This window comes from Muntiacus reevesi, chromosome 17 (assembly GCF_963930625.1).
Source record: "Muntiacus reevesi chromosome 17, mMunRee1.1, whole genome shotgun sequence".
In the NCBI taxonomy this organism is placed as follows: domain Eukaryota; kingdom Metazoa; phylum Chordata; class Mammalia; order Artiodactyla; family Cervidae; genus Muntiacus; species Muntiacus reevesi.
This window is the reverse complement of record NC_089265.1, coordinates 56,141,865-56,161,190: the sequence shown is the minus strand read 5'-3', so window position 1 is coordinate 56,161,190 and position 19,326 is coordinate 56,141,865. Positions and strand designations below refer to the sequence as shown.

General features: G+C 43.1%; 1 protein-coding gene and 1 long non-coding RNA gene across 2 annotated transcripts in view; one reads left to right on the top strand and one right to left on the bottom strand.

The window, feature by feature from the left end:
- Positions 1-7,291, bottom strand: part of LOC136148478 (uncharacterized) — a 64,807-nt gene extending 57,516 nt beyond the window's left edge. Inside the window, exon 1 of the long non-coding RNA XR_010659505.1 lies at positions 7,253-7,291. This is a non-coding gene — a long non-coding RNA (uncharacterized lncRNA). The remainder of the gene's footprint in view (positions 1-7,252) is intronic.
- On the top strand, positions 3,973-4,932 carry LOC136148552 (olfactory receptor 2S2). Its single transcript, XM_065908172.1, has one exon. The coding sequence runs from the start codon at positions 3,973-3,975 to the stop codon at positions 4,930-4,932; it is 960 nt and encodes a 319-aa protein (XP_065764244.1).
- Positions 7,292-19,326: the final 12,035 nt, after the last annotated feature.

Below are 19,326 nucleotides of genomic sequence, written 5' to 3'. Positions count from 1 at the left end.
GCCTGTACTCTCCATGAACATTGATGCCAAAAGGTCAAATTATGAAAATCAGTAAAACAAAGATAGTAATGCATTTAGAGGATAATATTCTGTGAGCAAGTTGCATTCATCCCCCCAAAAGAGCATGGATAGGCTGAACATTAAAAATTTATGACATCAACAAACTAAAGAAGAAAACCCAAATGATCACATCTCAATAGATGTAGGAAAAATACTTGATAAAATTTAATTCCTGACAATAAGCACTCTATTCCAGCCAAACACCTCAGAAAAACAAAAAAACAAAACAAAACAATGGCCCCAGCTTCACCCCACCAGCAAAGGCTGAGCAGATGACAGCCTAGTCTTCTATTCTCCAAGCTCTGACAAGGCAATCCAGCCACTCCCCTGCCAATGTGGTATCAGAGGAGGCTGAAGAGGAAGATGGGATGCTGGGCGGTAACAGGTCCTCCCCACCAGCACAGTCAGCAGAGACCACGTGGGAAGCTCCTTCTTCCTCCTGTTTGGGTGGTATCAGAAGGGGCCTACGGGAGGGTCAGGGCTTGTGCCTGTGCCACTGAGACCACCCCTTCCCATGGTGTCAGTGGAGGGCATGGGGGCAACGCTAGGCACCCTGCCACTGCCAGCCAGAAAGGGATCAGCAGAGCCTTAGTGGGGAGCTGAAATTCCCACTCCTTGCCCATCGGCAAGGAGGATCCCCTCCTCCCAGCAAAGCAAGGCTGGTTCAATATTCAACAATCAGTCAATGCATTCTAGCTACCATATTAACAGGCTAATTAGGAAAAGTCACATGATTATAGCAAATGAAACAGAAGAAGCTTTTGAAAAGACAACATTAATTCATGGTTAAAAAGAAACCCAAAACTTTTAGGGACTTCCCTTCTGGTCCAGTGGCTAAGACTCTGCTTCCCCAATGCAGAGGGTGCAGGTTTGTACCCTGGTCAGGGAACTAGATCCCACATACTGCAATTAAAAGATCCTGCATGCCACTGTGGAGACTGAAGATCCTGCAGGCTGCAGCTAAGACCCGGCACAGCCAAACAAATAAATAAACCGATAAGTAGTTAAAAACAAAACAAAACAAAACTAAACTTTCAGCCTTAGCCAGTGAGGCAGGACACTGGCTTCTCCGAGACCCCAGGGAAGGCTCAGAAGGAAGCTGGCATTTCTGTGCCTGCCTCTCCATTTCTAGTTGGCCATGTCCCAGTCACTGCCTCTGATTGCAACTGATGGCAGGGATGTGGTCCCTGGAGTCCCCAGTATGCTGAGCCCCAGTGTCCTATGAACACTCAACATTCCAAACTTTAAATTGCTTCTGGGACTAGCAGGGTCCCTGTAGGAGTCTACAGCTGCAGCTCGAGGACTCCTTTCACTGCTGGTGAAAACAAGCCTGTGGGATTCCTCAGGCTCAGACCAGGATAACAGGTCCCGTACATGAAGATTCTGTCACTGAGACACCCAGGACACAGCCGGGAGGAAGGATGGGAGAGAAACACCCACCAGAGGCTAAAGTTCCCCCAAAGATTCGGGAGGACAAGAAGAAAGAGAGTCTCAGAGGTAAAGAAACTCAGTCAGGGGAGTCTGGGTTTTTTCTGGCATCCAGGGTCTGGTCCTGGTGTGCGGTGAGGAGTTAAGAATCTGAGATCGGGGACTTCCCTGGTGGCTCAGATGCCAAAGAATCTGAGATCGGGAGACTCAGAAGCACCGCAAACAGGACGCAGGTGGGCAGAGTTGGGCCGGGATGGGAAGAGGCCCATGCCTGCCTTCTGCAGAGCACTTCTCAGACACACTTTCCTCTCCTCTGCCTCTGCCCCCAGAAACCCTCCCGCAGCTGCTGCTGGAACAGGGAGGAACAGCTGAGAGTAAGCTCCAGGCCAGGCAGCCTCACGTTCTCCCAGCCCGTCTGCGCTTGCTGCTCCTCACAGGAACCCGGGGAGTGTGTGGGATTCCCATCACCCCCCTCCTGCAGAGGCTCCTGGGAGGAAGGGGGCCTTCCTCAGCGTCAGAGGGTGAGTGGCTCAAGCCTGGTCTCTCTGGCTTCCCAATCTATCAAAGGCTAGTTATTTCTGTTTTTCTCACTTTCCTTTCATGATTACTAAGACTTTTCCCCCACCCTGAATCCCGAGTGATCTGTACCCATTGTATTAATAGAAAATGTGGTAATACTGAAGAGGGACAAAGAGGAATCCCTTGAGAAATATTATCAGTGAGGAGTCTGCATTTAGAATCTGAGCAATGGCAGCTAAGAGATTCAAAATCCTCTACACAAGGGCATGTAGGTCTCCCCATAAGCTAGTTGCTTGTATGGAACCCAAGGGTGGGTTTCACACAAGAATATAAGGTGAGCATAAAAGGACAAAGAAAAAAGTATTTCTGCGTTATCTCTGGCTAAGAAGTTCACCAATATTCTAGTGAAATGGTGTTGGAGGTTAATGCTATATAGCCTACCATCTGATAAGTGTAGTTCATATAGCTACTAATCATTGAGTTCACTGGTCAGTAAGCTGCAGAGTTGTCAGCCCCTAGTGTGGGTTTAATCGTTCCAATTGTAATCATTTCCATCAGTCTTTGTGTTGACTGTATAAAGTTCCTCCCCGTATAGGTTCCTCCCCATATACTGTTATCAGTTTGTATTAAAATAGGGTGATCCCAATGCTGATGATGGTCAAGTCTGTGTCATTGATGGTGGGCGGACTGGAGAAGTCATCCTCAATATCATTGAATTTTTACCCAGGCTTGTTTCTGTGTGGAGGTGAATTGACATTTTATACAAGTTTCCTCCAGATGTAGTCAAAATTTAAAGAAGCATTAAATTTTGCTGGTTCTAAGAACTGGATCGGCTTGGGAATCTCAGAAAAAAACTCAGATTAAATGCAAAGAGTATACATTTCCATTAAAGATAAATCATTCATAGCATTTTCTCGCTGTTAATTATTTGTTGTTGAGTTGCTAAATCGTGTCCAACTCTTTTGCGACTGCATGGACTGTAGCCTGCCAGGCGCCTATGTCCACGGGATTTTCCAGGCAAGAATACTGGAATGTGCTGCCATTTCCTTCTCCAGGGGATCTTCCTGACCCAGGGAATGAACCCCAGTCTCCTGCGTTGGTAGACAGATTCTTCTCGACAGAGCCACCTGGGAAACCCTGTCATTAATCATAATGCAGAGGAAAGGCTTTCCTTGACTGGGGATCCGCTCCACTGGATCCTGTCTCTGTCACCTCTGTCTCCTCAAGTCCTGTCTTTGTCATCAACTTAGAAGTCTCGGACAGGTCACTTCCCTTTTGAGACGTCAGTTGCTTTTCTGGGCAATGAGAGGATGCAGCAACTTAGGAAAAATCCCTCACACAGCTAGACTGCTTGAGGCCCTCGCCCAGGGCTGACCCATTCATTGTAAGCTCTGCTCCAGCTCTGACCTTCTCTCACCTTAGAGTTGAGGACACCCTGCTGACTCTTTTTTAAATGTATACGTATATATATATATATATTTAAAATTCTATTTATTTATTTTTGGCTGTGCTGGGTCTTCGTTTTTGCAAGGGCTTTTCTCTAGTTGCGGCAAGCAGAGGCCACTCTCTAGTTGCGAAGACCAGGCTTCTCAATGGGGTGGCTTCTCTTGCTACAGATCATGGGTTCTGGGGGTGCGGGCTTCAGCGGTTGTGGCACATAGGCCCAGTACTTATGGCTATAGAGCACAGGCTCAGTAGCTGCAGCACACACAGCCTTGCCCTGAGGCGTGTGGGATCTTCCTGGATCAGGGATAGAACCCATGTCTTCTGCATTGGCAGGTGGATTCCTATCCACTGGACCACCAGGGAAGCCCCGCCCTGCTGTCTCTTTGAGCTGTTTTCTCTAACCCACATATGCTCTTCTATTACGCAGCAGGAGTGGCCTCATTCCAGACAGCTGGGGTTCTTTCCAGGAAAACCTGGTGTGATACTTTTGTGATGTGCTGAGGACAGAGGGAATATCACATGGAAAAACCTAACCAGACCTCCCCGCTGGTGGGGTTCATTCTCCTGGGCCTCTCAGCCCACCCGAAGCTGGAGAAAACACTCTTTGTTCTCATCCTGCTCACGTACCTGGTGATCCTGCTGGGCAACGGGGTCCTCATCCTGGTGACCGTCCTTGACTCCCGCCTGCACACGCCCATGTACTTCTTCCTGGGGAACCTCTCCTTCCTGGACATCTGCTACACAACCTCCTCAGTGCCCCTCATCCTTGACAGCTTCCTGACGCCCAGGAAAACCATCTCTTTCTCAGCCTGTGCCATACAGATGTTCCTCTCCTTCTCCATGGCGGGAACAGAGTGTGTGCTCCTGGGCATGATGGCGTTTGATCGCTATGTGGCCATCTGCAACCCCCTGAGATATCCCGTGGTCATGAGAAAGGCTGTCTACGTGCCCATGGCATCCAGCTCCTGGCTGGCTGGTGGAGCTAACTCCTTGGTACAGATCTCTCTAGCAGTACAATTACCCTTCTGTGGGGACAACGTCATCAACCACTTCATCTGTGAGATCCTGGCTGTGCTGAAGTTGGCCTGTGCTGACATCTCCATCAATGTGGTCAGTATGGGGGTGGCCAATGTGATCTTCCTGGGGGTCCCAGTTCTGTTCATCTCTGTCTCTTATGTCTTCATCATTGCTACCATCCTGAGGATCCCCTCAGCTGAGGGGAGGAAAAAGGCCTTCTCCACCTGCTCTGCCCACCTCACTGTGGTGATAATATTCTATGGGACCTTATTCTTCATGTATGGAAAGCCCAAGTCTAAGGACTCTCAGGGTGCAGACAAAGAGGACCTTTCAGACAAGCTCATCCCCCTCTTCTACGGGGTGGTGACCCCCATGCTCAATCCCATCATCTACAGCCTCAGGAACAAGGATGTAAAGGCTGGTGTGAGGAACCTGGTGAGTCAGAAATACTTCAGCAGATGATGTAGGAGAAGTCTTCTGTGGTTCTCACCCCCATGGAGGAAAGGACTTCACTCACTACAGCTGCCACCCAAAAGCCAACAAGTCAACTTAACTGGAATGATCTCTTGCCCTAAGGTCTATTTTCAGGGAATGTTTACCTTTTCAGAGTTTATCTGTGGAGTTTTGGCCACATGTCTGACATTCAGCAGATGCCAGACAGCAAATCCTCTAACTAAACACATGCCAAGACCAAGGAGACAGGGAGCATTAGAGCAAGCCTAGCGGTCCGTGTTGTGTCTAAACTGCAGATTAGTACAGAGAGGTGAGATGGAGCTCGCATCAGTTTTGTCACCCCTGTTGGAATCACCGGGAGAGTCAGAGGAACAAGGAGGAAGTGGACATTTCATCTTGGGCTCCTGTATATTAGATTCAGTTTGCCTAAAGTGCTCAGAAGAGACAAAAGTTCGCCACGTATAAACCCTCTGGGTGGAAATAATCTATTTTGATTAGATGAATTTCTTTCTAGCTATGAGAAAATTGAGACCTTTTGTTCCTTGATGCAGTGCACATTTTGAAACACTGATAGTAAATTAAATTGAAGAAGGAGTATAGGGTTTGAATTTGATCTTCATCACTTACAGCAATTCCAAATAGAAAAGGTAGTATCTATTACATAATAAGACATTCTAAAAAAAAAAAAAGATGACAGGCAGATAGACAGATAGATAAAGAAAGAGATAGTAGCTAAATATGTTTGAAGACTTTGGGATGGTAGGTTAAAGTCTGACAGGTTTCTTTGCTCCAGGAATTCTCAGAGATTTTAATATAGTAATGTACACTGGATATAAAGTCCACAGCACTTCCTGAGTCTCCATAGTTTAACACAATAAAACCAGGAATCACCTTCTTACTTATGACCATGGGCAGGTTGCTTAACAGCTTTCAGCTTATTTCTTCATAAAAACATCACCACTTTATTTAACATGGAATACATAAGATACCGTAAATAAATTCTTCGTAAATAGTAAGCATCATAGAAATGTGAGATATTGTTAGAAGTATTCTGAATGCCACTGTACAGTGTAATGTGCCACGTGGAAGAGAGCAAGATACAGTTCCTATCCAGAACAACAGACACAGAAGATGGATGAGACATTTAAGATGGCAGTAAGTGAATAGAAGCAGTTTTATGACAAGTTATATTGAGTTCTGAGAATACTGGGAAACTTAACTTAAAAAGAGAATTTAGAAAGAGAACCCAGCTTTGCACATACAGTAGAGCTAGGAAATGTTTACTTCAAATGATATGTAAGTTTTTTATATTTATTAAAAATGAATTGTATAAAATAGGGATGCACATTTTGTGAATAAAATTTCACTATCTTGTTAGTCTGTCATGTTCCTGATTTCTACTGTCCCAGCAAAATAAACCCCTTGCTATTGCGAACGTACAAGAGCAACATCTAGCGGCCATACAAGCAAACTTCAGATACTTGGGGAGTCGCACGATAGGTCTTCTTGTGCAACCCACAACCCAATCCCAATCCATCTGCTCTACTTTCTGAGAACAAGCAGCTGCTGAGGCTCACAAGCTGTGGGAAATGCTAAGGCTATGTTAGGATCCTAAAAGTTGGGAGCGGTGCAGAGAATTTTACTCCTCTGTACAAGGAGATCCTGGAGACAAGCGTCAGGGTGTTGGGGCAGGAAAGGGAGGGAACGCCGTGGTTGTCGAGGAGAATCAGGCTGGGCGATTCCAGGACCACAGAGGGGCAGGGATGTGGCTTCCCCGGCATGCTCTCTGCAAGAGCCCAGGGATCCTTCCGGCCCAGAGCAGAGAATGCCCGGGTTTTACTCGCCTCGCAGCTTGGGGCCTATGAAAGGTCTCACAGCGGCCAGTGTCTCACACCCTAACACACACAGAAGACTACAGCGTCTGCCCCGCTCCCAGGACGCGGCTGCCTAGAGTGTCAGCAGCAGGGCGCCCAGCAGGCAGACAGAGGCGCACACAGAACCTAGAGGAACAAGTCTGCTGGTGTAAGTGAACTGCCGGAGGGACAAAAACATTCCAGGAGCGCTCTAGGAGGTCATCTCCAGCACAAAAAGTCTTTCTGATAAGACGGCGGATTGAACACTTCGTAACATGGTGAAGTTAGAGAAGGAAAAACACAACATGATGCAATTTGGGGAGAATGCAAGGTCAGAGGAAGGTTTGGAGGGGAAGGAAGAGGGAGGTGCTGAATAAAGAAAGACTTAAAAAATGTTCAGAGAAGGAAATGCCAGGATTTGAATCCAACTTTGTTTAACTCCAAAGTCCTTGCCTGTCGGCTCCAGCAGCACTTACCGAGGCGATCATAGCCCTTGCCAGCGCTCAAGAGGTTTCAGGAAAACAGAGAGGTGAGCAAGCAGCTACACAGGAGTCATCCTGGTCTTTCCCCAGAAGGGGGAACGCACACCTCCTAGCTCTCAAGTCTGGCTGAAAGAAAACAGAAGAGGTTTTAGGCCCCGGACCCTGGCACAAAGCCTCGGTGTGGCAGTTTTGGGTCTGTACCACACTTCATAAAGACTCAGCTCCCTGTTACCAAGTATGAGGCCCCTGTAAAGAAATTTGAGTTGCTGCTACTCCCTGATCTCTCCCTTCTCAGCTACATACTTACCCCACACAATGACAGGTCAGTAATAACTTGCTGCCGTTATGGCTTTGAAGGTTATACCACTTTACAGACAGTGACTCCTTTAATTTAAAAAAATTTTTTTTTTTTTTTCCAGAATAAGCATGCTTTTATCCAGAGATGTATACTACAGGAAGTACTATTTTGAGGTTTTGGTTTCAGGCAAAGATACTTGCCATCAAGTGTCATCATCTTATTACTACTGTGATGAGTAACTTATAACTCAGCACAGCGGTATCTAGCTGGAGAGTATCATATGGAACAGACAGGAACTGCCTGACACGTACGGGTGAATCCGAAATGTACCGCCTAGTGAGACAGGTGAAGAGGCAGTACCTCCTGCGACTCCAGTGGGCTGTGCACACACACTGTTCTTTTTGTTTTGTTTTGAAGCGCTCGTGTATTTATTTTTATTTTGCCCTAGACATATTTTCTGTGATATGACTTTATAGTGCAGTTTGAATGCACGATTACCATGAACCTCCAAAATGTTGAAATATTGTTGAATAGGGCAGGAAGAAGACTGCACTTTCCAAAGAATCCCTTCTCATCCCAGTCCCACCACCATCAAGTCTTCCTCCCTTGGAAAGTACTGTAAACTTCATTATACTACCTTTTGCATATAAATTCTATTTATTTGCTTTCTAACTGCTGTTTTTTTGCATAAAATTGCTTTCACTGTTAAACTAATATATTTTTCTACCTGTGAATATCGTTAGGTTATCCTGGGTCAGGATGAAATGTATCCTAATTTTTCATATTAAAATGAATAGATGGAGAAGAAAATGGCAAACCACTCCAGTATTCTTGCCTGGGAAATCCCATAGACAAAGGAGCCAGGTGGACCGCAGTCCATGGGGCCACAAAAGAGTTGGGCATGACTTAGCAGCTAAACAAGTCAAAGTAACAACAACAACAAAATAATATCAATAGAAAAAATTTTCTATCTTTTGAACTTTTTCTCTTAGCAGCATTTTTCAGAAACAAATTGGCATCTTTAAGCAAAGGATAGATATATATTTTACATCAGAAATGTTCTCTGAAGAATAAAACTATAGTCATGTTACCTCACTGAGCCCATGACTATTATCTTCAGAACCAACTGAAGCAGCCGGAAAATTTAAGTTTTTGAGACATTCACTGGACCTGTCCTTGTTCTTAACCTGGTGGGTTTGTTATCCTAAGGACCAAGGTTTGCCCTCTTACCCCTGGGAGGAAATGGCTAGAGACCTGCTGACTAAGGCCCACGAAGAATCAAGTGAACATCAAGATAAGATTTTGTATCAGTGAGGGTTAGGTTTAATCAAATACAGCAGAGCATCACATTAGTAAGGCTTACACAAGACAGCAGTTTATTTCTGTCATGTGAAAAGATCTGCAGGGTAGGTAACCCAGGGATACTGTGGGATGTCTATTCCTCAAAGACTCCAGGGACTTGACCTCCTTCTAGTTTACTGCTTTCCTATCCCAATGCTGTTGTCCTCATAGTCCAATAAGGCAGCTAGAGCTCCAGCTCTCACACCACACCTCACAGTGGTGGGACGGAAAGAAAGACAAAGAAGAAGGGAGGGTGATGGTTAACTTTACGTGTCACCTTGACTGGCCCTGGAATGCTCAGATTAAACACTGTTTCTATATGTGTCTGTGAGAGTGTTTCCCAACGAGATTGGCATTTCAGTTTGTGAAGGTGATAAAGCAGACCACCCTTCCCAAGGAGGGTCAGCATCATTGACTGTGTTGAGGGCCTGAATAGAACAGAAGGTGGAGAAAGGAGGAACTCACTGAGATGTCTCATCTCATCTCCTGCTTCAAACTGAGATTTTTGGTATCAGATTCCCTGGATCTCAGGTCTTTGGACACAGACGGAGTCTCCGAGATCTGCATACAGCACATAGTGGGACTTCCCAGACTACATACTTGTGTAAGCCAATTCCTCATCAATTCTGCTTCTCTGGAGAAATCTGAATAATACAGGGCGCAAGGGCATATGCCAGCTGTCCTGTAAGAAACGTTTCTAGGGCTTCCCTGATGGCTCAGTAGTAAGGAATCCGCCTGCCAGTGTGGAAGACATGGGTTCAATCCCTGGTCTGGGAAGATCCCACATGCCGGAGCAACTAAACCCGTGCACCGCAACTATTAAGCCTGTGCTCTAGAGCCCAGGAGCCACAACTACTGAAGCCCACGCACCCCAGGATCCATGCTCCGCAACAAGAGACACCACCGCACTGAGAAGCCTGCACACAACTAAAGACTAGCTCCCCCTGCTCTCTGAAACTAGAGAAAAGCCCACACAGCACCCTAGACCCAGCACAGCCAAACATAAATAAATGAATAAAATTACATTTAAAAAAGAAAGGTCTCTAGAGCCTGTCACGCTTCAATTCTATTTGCAACCCATTAACCATAACTTAGTCATGTGGCTGTAGTTAACTGCAGGAGATGCTGAGAAATACAGCCTCAATTCTGGGCAAACATCTGACCTAGTTAAAAATGGGGGATTCTTTAATTTTGGAAGAAGGAATGTCATCGTTGTTGTTCGGTCATTAAGTCATGTCTGACTCTTTGTGACCCCATGGGCTACAGCATACCAGGTCCTCCACTATCTCCCAGAGTTTGCTCAAATTCCTGTCCACTAAGTTGATGATGCTAACCATCTCATCCTCTGCTGCCCGCTTCTCCTCCTGCCTTCAATCTTACCCATCATAAGGGTCTTTTCCAATAAGTCGGCTCTCCACATCAGGTGGCCAAAGTACTGGAGCTTCAGCATCAGTCTTTCCAATGAATATTCAGGGTTGATTTCCTTTAGGATCGACTGATTTGATCTCTGTGTAGTCCAAAGGACTCTGAAGAGTCTTCTCTAGCACCACAATTCGAAATCATCAGTTCTTCAGTGCTCAGCCTTCTTTATGGCCCAGCTCTCACATCCATACATGAGTACTAGAGAAACCATAGCTTTAACTGCATGAACTTTTGTCTGCAAAGTAACATCTCTGATTTTTATTAATAATACACTGTCTAGGTTTATCATAGCTTTCCTTCCAAGGAGCAAGCATCTTTTGCTTTCATGGCTGCAGTTACCATCCACAGTGATTTTGGAGCCCCTCAAAAAAAGATCTGTTACCGCTTCCACTTTTTCTCCTTCTAATTGGAGGACAATAAACAGTTTTGACCACAAAGTCCTCATAATTCTAATTCTGCACTGTATTGCTTTAAACATAAAAGCTGCCATTTACCCCCAGAAAGCCCTTTGTCAATAGAAGCTTAGTTACATTGGGAAAAAAATAAGGGTTAACAAAATAGTTTCTTAAAATTTAAATCTCCATATGAATCTGTTTCCCAGCCTGTCTCACAATCGTCAGGACAATGACAGATCATGATAAATTAGCTATTTATCTTTGAACTACGGGCAATACACATCAAGTTTAGCTAATATGGCATTACAAATTTCTTCGTTACTTCATCAAGTGATCAACACATTTTTCACTTTTAATTGTCACTCAGTTTCATCAGAGATGGACCTGGGTAGCATAATTATGATTCGGGTTATGTGTACATCTAAAATAATAAATAATATGTTTGGATGTGGAGTCAGGTCCTTTGAGTGGATCCAGATAACTAAAATCTCTTTCACCTTTTGGGACATGCTCCCAAAAAGTATGATAGTAAAGCTTCACTTTGTGTTTCTTGGAGAAGATGAAATGTATTTATAATAGTTATCATAATTCTCTCTCCCAGCATCTAGGCTGCCTAAGAGCTCATCATGTGTTGTACCACATCAAGCATACAGCCAGATGATCTACAGTCTTATAACAAAGGCAGCACGCTTGCTTCATGCCCTTTTACGCAAACTAGGGATCAACAGCCATGACATATATATATACGTTCATGTTTCAATTTGGGTCCAAAAGGACCATCATGGAATTCCCATATTATTAATCCCCCAAAGAAATTCCAATGAGAAAAAGGTACCAATGGAAGGACACTGGCTGCTATGATACAGACAGGGACACAGAGCGAACTCACTGTAGCTGAAACCATAAGGATGCTCAGAAAAACCCACATACAACTAAGAATTGCCTTTCCTCATAACTCTCTCAGCCCTTTTCAAGGACAAACTTCCTTCCCTGGAGCCAATCAGTTTACCCCAAAACAAAGCATCTGCAGGTTTTTTTCCTATAAACCTCGTCTTCATCTCTGTCCAAGGAGACAATCTATGCAAAGTCTACCTTCTCCCAATACTGCACTCTCACTAAATGTCTCTGCACACGCTCTGATTCTCTAATGATAACCCTAGTGTAAGAGCATAAAGACCACTTTGGAGCAGAATTGATTCTCCCACTAGTGAAACACTTCACTCTTCTACTTCACCAACTCTTGCAAACAGTCCTCAAAGTACACGACTGAATGTTCTGGCAGAAAATCCCCGGTCACAAGAGGCAGCTGGGCCTAATGATATAATCAAACCAATTTCACCAAACTCAGGGGCATACAAGGAGGCTGCAGGGACCACAAAGAGGTGTCTAAGGCTGGTTCACCATCCATTTGAAAATACTGAGAACTGATAATATTTTGACCCATCCACAGGTGTTAAATGCCTATAGTTACGACCCATAGATCTTGCTAAAGGCTCCTACTCTACCCAGATTCACAGTCCAGATTTAGTTCAGCCCATAACTCTGAAGGATCTCACTAGTCTCTCACAAATGCTCACCTCTAAGAGAACACAAATTTCTCACCAGAAGTCTTAGGTGACTTCATCAACGGGGGAGTATTTGGGGGCCAACTTATGATCCTGCTGGTTAATCACAGGCTCCAACATCTGAGTAACATGGACTTGGAAAGTACTGAGCCCATCAAAACCCATCTGAGGTTGCCCACATTTTGGGATCTGACCTGTCAGACAGGAAGATGCTCTATTATGACTGTAGGTGTAAAGAAATGGCCCTTGGCCTCCATGCGTCTGGAATGGATGCCCACGAGACTTCACTGGTATCTCTGTCATGCTGCTCCGCCAGGTGACCCAGGAACCCACTGCTTTCTTTTCGCTCCACTCTCCCCTGGGTTGTTATCCTCACCCGACGGACCAAAGCGGGTTTACCTCTTCAATTCAAACGTTCCAGCCAAAAGAAAGGGGGACAGAGAGGGCATGGTCAGTTTTTTTCTCAAGGACTTGACCTGGAACTTGAAAACATTTCCACTCAATCCCACTGGCCAGATTTCCACTCAATCCCACGTGGCCACCCAGATGCAAAGGATGGTAGGAAATAGAGTGTCCAGCCAGGAAGCCAGATGCTTAGTTAAAATTTAGGAGTTTCTATTTAATGAAAGGGGAAATGAAAAACGTATATTGAAAGATTATTGGTCTCTGCTGAAATGACATTTATTTAACGACTGACTGCAATATCATGACAAGTGGTTGACTAGATGACTGGGAATGCTTGGGGAAGGAATTTGATCACTTTGAGGGGAATTGATTACTTTAGGGGGAGTTATTAGCTTTAGGCCTGTTTAGGCTTGAGGAAAAGAAGACCATTGAATGTATCTGGATTGACAGTGCCTGTATTTGGTGAGACTGAATTAGTTGATTAGATAGGAATTTTGATAAGATATATAACTCCCAGTTTAATATCAAAATGCAAAGTTATATTTGGTCATTGTGAGAAGTAATCTTTGTCGTTTCCCAAATTTTAAAACTCTGAAGTGAAAATTGGTTATACTTATTCAAAAAAATAAAAGTATTCAATTCTTTCTCCTGCTTTTCCTTGTGCATTGTACATTAGTGTCAACATTCTTTCCATCTGAGGTCCATTTGGTCTCTTAAAAGCTAGCCACAAATAGCTCTCAATAGCTCCTCCGGGCAGACACCAAAGAAGTAAATCTGATTCTAAGTAAAAATCTAGTAGCTTGCGAATATTTTCACCAGTTAGGAATTATAGGAATTTAGCCATAGAATTTGAAAATAAATTGAAGTCTCTTTTTAGCCATTTTTTGTTTTTAGTAGAGACCAAGATCCCATTCATTGCAAAATGTTTTCCTAGACATGAATGCCTGTGTTTGATCCAGGAATAATAAATGATTTAGTGTTACCCAGCAGCAAGGTGGGGTAGGATTCCTGGCACCTTTTTTTTTTTTTTTTTAAGCAAAGGAAAAAACAACTGAGCAGAAATTGTTCTTTCAACAGCTTTTCGTGGAAATGTGGCTTAAAGAGACTAGGGGACTTTTTAAATCCGTTATTGCAACATTTACAAATATGGTTACACAAAGCCAGCTGGAATGCTGTTTTAAGTCACTACAACTTATCTGACCCTGACTCTGCCATTAGGGGCATTAACTAACAAGACATCTTCAGCTTTTTAACTTTATCTTAACAAGTTTTGAGTTCAAATGTTTTCTTTTTAAAAAATAAATATTTGCTTTTGCGAAAACTAATTTGAAATTCTTGAGCGTTGCCTTGAGTACGCACAGAAAATATCAGTTTTGGTGGAAGTTGCTGGGAAATCCAGTGTTGGAATTTAAAAACAGCTAATGTGTTGTTAAGTCATTACCTCTCATTGTAAAATTTTTCACAATATAGAAGAAAACTTAAACTTCTTTTTAACCAAAATCTTGATGCTAGGCATCACAAAAGAAAGATTCATCTCATTTAAGAAGTGCTCTAAACCAGCAATTCTCCAACATTTTGTCTGGGAGTTTAGCAGAAATTAAAAGATTAATAATAGCTTTAGATATTGATGTGGATAGAGGGAAATAAATACTTATATTCTGTTGGTTCTAATGTAAATTAGATCAATTTTTTATATAAAGTTATAGTATTAGGTAGACAGGAGAATAAGAAGGCTGAATAAATAAACGAAAATTCAACCATCCTCCAAGGAAGAAAACCTTGAGAGGCCTAAAGGTCAAACGCCCTGTTTCACTGGTGGAGTGCTTACCTATTGATTCGAGTTACCAGATTTAGCAAATAAAGGTACAGAGTGAAAGTGAAAGTCACTCAGTTGTGTCAGACTCTTTGTGACCCCATGGACTGTCCATGGAATTCTCCAGGTCAGAATACTGGCGTGGGTAGTCTTTCCCTTCTCCAGGGGATCTTCCCAACCTAAGGATCAAACCCAGGTCTCCTGCATTGCAGGCAGAGTCCTTACCAGCTGAACCACAAGGGAAACCCAAGAGTATTGGAGTGGGTACCCTATCCCTTCTCCTGAGGGTCTTCCCAACCCAGGAATCCACCCTGGGTCTCCTGCATTGCAGGCAGATTCTTTACCAACTAAGCTACCAGGGAAGATCAAAGGTACAGGATGGTCAATTCAATTTGAATTTCGGATAAACAATGAATACATTTTCTAGTGTAAAGATGTCAACATACCCTGGACTGCGTCTGGTATGTCCACTAGAATCACCTTTGTCGGAAGTGTTAACCCCACCTCCTGCATTGGCCATCAGGCAGTTTGGCAGTAAAAGATAAAATAACGAAAAATAAAAGGGGAACGAACATTTAAAAGGACCTAATGAAACATGAGGAATGAATAGCAAAATTAAAAGGACTTTATTACAAAATATTTGAGTACATTTAAAATGTGTGTAGATTTCATGGCAATAATGCTCAAATAACTGATTTTACTTGTGTATCATACCTAAGCACTTGTCCTCGGAATCTTTCGTTTATAGTATTTTACAGCTCCCCCCACCCCGTCTCCCTTTTGTTTTGCTGGTTGATTCCTCTTCTTATTCAACATCATGCTTTTAATTTTTTGCTAAGATTTCTTCTTTTGTTAAGAGAGGTGTCCCAGAAACAGACTCATGGATAGACAACACACTTGTGGTTGTCAAGGGTATAGGGAGGGTTGGATTGGAAATTTGGGATTAGCAGATGCAAACTATTATATATACAAAAGATGAACAATAAGGTCCTACGTATAGCCCAGAGAACTATATTTCAATATCCTATAATAAACCATAGTGGAAAAGATTAGGAATATCTATCTATACACGTATCTGAATCACTTCACTGTACACTGGAAGCTAACATAACATTGTAAATCAACTATACTTCAATAAAAATAAATTTAAAAGAGAGGCATCAGTTTGCAAATACTATGAGGCATATTTGAAAACAAGCTTTGTATTGCATTATAAAAGCCTCTCCATTGTTGTTTGTTCTTGGCACATTGTCACATCTGTTGATAGACTTTCCAAAATTCTGTGGGAAATGTGGGTTCAGCTCTATGCCTTTAAGGCTGTCCCAGGCCTCTTTCCCTGCCATCCTAGTATGTTTCAAAACAGGAAGCCGAATATGGCCGCAGATCATCCTTATCTGTCAGCTCCACAAAGCCATCAATAATGTCACTGACTGGAATGCTAACACATTTCAACCAGTTAAACCAAAAACTGTCAACCCATTATTTCCTCTTTCACACAAAATTGCTTTAGAGCCAACTAGTTATGCAGCAAAAATATCACAGTGAAAATGCTTGCAGCAAAGATATCTACAGCAGAAATGCTTAACGAAAAAGGATCTTTGGGATATGCTTAAACTTTGGAAAGTATTCACTGTTTATCTGAAATTGCAATTTTACTGGCAACCTATGTTTTATCTAGCAGCCCAAATTTAATATAAAACACTGAGAAGAAAGGAAAGATTTACCTTGGACTGTGGTTAAAAACCCTGGTTAATTCTCCTCTGTTATGCTGTCCCTTCCTCCGGGGACTATTACTGCCAGCCGGTTATCACAGGAGTGGCTTGGCTCCTCCCTTTACTTTTCCCTTATCCTCGAGTCTGTCTTACAAATAGCCTCCAATAGCGGCCATTCATTTCTCTTTTTTTTCTTTTTAATTCATAAACCTTTTCAGTTAACAGAACCAGGTACATTCCAGACTCCGTCCTCTTACCTGCTTCAAAACTAGAAACTACTAAATTGCCCTAGGGAAGGGTATAAGAGGTCAAATGCAAACCAGAGAGCACAAATAAATAAAAGGTTAAATTTTGGGGGGGTGCTCAACTGCAAAGACACAATTGTCTCACTACTCTCCGTGCTTTTAGAAGAAAGCAAACATCCTGGAATAGACAGGCCAGGAAGATTCTTTCAAATGCTGGTGCATGAGGTTTGCCTGGGGCCTGATTAGTTCAGATCCCGCTTGTCTTGATTTAGAATGAAATCCCCTCTACTTCCATCCAGATCTTTAGAGGCCTAAGATGACCAGTTACAAATATAAGAAAATATAATCAACTGAAACATTTTCAATTACACAAAAATTTGGATACTGACTTGATATTTGATGAGTTAAGGAATCATTGTTCAATGTTTCAGGATATGATAATGATGTTGTGGTTACATTTTTAGTAAAAGTTTTTATCCTTTATATACATCCTCGAATGTTTGCAGATTAAGTGATATTTCTGGAATTAGCTTCCAAAGGTAGGATGTGGACTGGAAATATAAATGGAATAAACAAGCTTATTGAAGCTGGATAATGGGTACCTGGGAGCACAATATACTATTCTCTGTGCTTTTACGTATGTTTGAAATTTGCCATAGTAGAATTTTTAAAATAAAAATTATCCATCCAACAGAATATTATGCTTAAAAAGGAAAAAAAATCCTGATGCATGCTGCAACACTGATGACCCCTGAAGACATTCTGAGTGAAATAAGCCGGTCACAAAAAGACAAATAGTGTATGACTCCACTTATATGAGGTATTTAGAGTATTGAAATTCATAGAGACAGCAACTAGAGTGGTGGTTGCCAGGGACTGGGGGATGGGGATGGGAACATAGTGGTTAATTGGTACAGAATTACAGTTTGGGAAAGTGCAAACAGTTCTAGGGGTGGATAGTAATCATGGGTGCGGGACAATGGGAAGGTACTTAATGCTACTGAACTGTATACTTTGAAATCGTAAAAATTATGTTGGGTATATTTTACCATGGTAAAAAATATCACTGTAGTTTCATAAGAGAAAATTGAGACTTTCATAATAGGTAGCGCAAATAAAAATGGAAAATGGCATTAAAATATAAAAAAGGGAATTAGAAACTTTTATTCTTGAAGAATAAACACACATTCTTTTCAAGATGGAAGAAAAAAATCTATCCTTTTAGTCTCCCAGATAGCAAATTTAGATTTCCTTTTATCTTTGAATTTACAAAATAAAAATAACAAATCAATAAAAATTATCATAGAAAACAAGCCTTGCCATGAGATAGCTTTTACGCAAACAGTTAAGTAGGACAATTTCCATAAGCCCCTATGTCATCACCTTCCCTAAGAACCAGACCATAAACATCAGGTGAGGGCCATTCCATATGGCTGAAATCCCTGTGCTGGGTACCCTCCAGCCACATTCCGATTGCTCTTCCACAGTCATCTTCTATCCTAGGGCTCATTACCTTTGGCCAAATCTCAGGAGCTTTTCCACATTGAAAAAAAAAGCAGATAAAATGATAAAGCAGCACTTCATTAGCAATTCTAAGAATATCCCATTATGATCTAGGATGGAGGTTGCAATGTTGTTCATAAGATTAAACATCTCCTTGCCTTCACTGGTTTTCATATTCTATTGCCTTTAAAGATAACTGACAATACTCAGTTACCTCTAAAATGTCAGCCCCCATGGAAATAATCTAATCCTTGCAGTGTTCCCCAGGTACCAATGCCACCACATGTGTCTCTAATCCAAAGCAAGCACCACGGGCTTAGAGCTGAGGACTTTATGGGTCCTCTGACTGGGGTCTTCCAGGATGCCAGCCCTCCAGGGAACTCACCCTTATATAGTGACCTGGCCACTTCCTCCACATCAAGCAAACAGCCTGAGTGAGGAGCAACACTGCAGTGAATGTAGCAAGGAAGACCCTGCCTCCGTGGAGCTAGGGCCAAGGGGAGAGGATGAACATTGAAGGAGCAGGTTACAGTGAGTGCATGCAGGACGGTAACCCAGGACAGGCTGCCTAACCTAGCCCGGGGCGATAGTGGACAGGGAAGACTCCTCTGGCAAGAGACGGGATGAAGGAATAGAAGTTACAGCTCCTCCTGGAAAAGAAACTTCCAACGGGATGCCCTGACTTAGGAGGTATGTAGACAGCAGAGCTCGAGTGGAAGATGCTGTGGAGAACGGCCCCCACCCTGGATGGGCTGGAAACAGGTGAAGCAACGTTGTCGTAAAGAGCACAGGCTGTAGAGACAAACAGCCCTGGGTTCTGTCTTCAGCTCCATCACTTAACCGCAGAAATGAACGCAAGTTACTTCACTGCCACGTAGTGATATTCCCTTAGTATATCATGAATGTATTAGCATGCCACGAAGTCTCTGTCTCTGTGCTTCAACTTGCATTGCAAAAGGCGAACTCCTGTTATCCCAGCTTGGTGTGGTGAGTCTAACTCATGCCAAAAGGGAGACTTGGCGTGTGATGAGCCCTGCTAAAGGAGTGAGAGGGGAAATCCTGCCACATAAAAATGGAGTTAATGCCAACCGCACAGGTAGGACATATAGAAGTGCACCATAAATATTTGTTGGGTGGAACTGATGAACAAAATTAGTATAAAGGCACCAAGCCCGTGCCTGAGGAATTGTGAATTTTCAATAACTACAACTATAAAATAAGTATTAGTATCAGATATGTGCTGAGAGCTCTCCCGTCTAACTACTAAAGCTCTAAGGCATGAATGAGTCAGGATCGGGCCCACACCCAGTGGATGACTGAGCCCACTTCCTTGGGCACAAAACAGGATACCCAGAGGAGATGCTGCGCT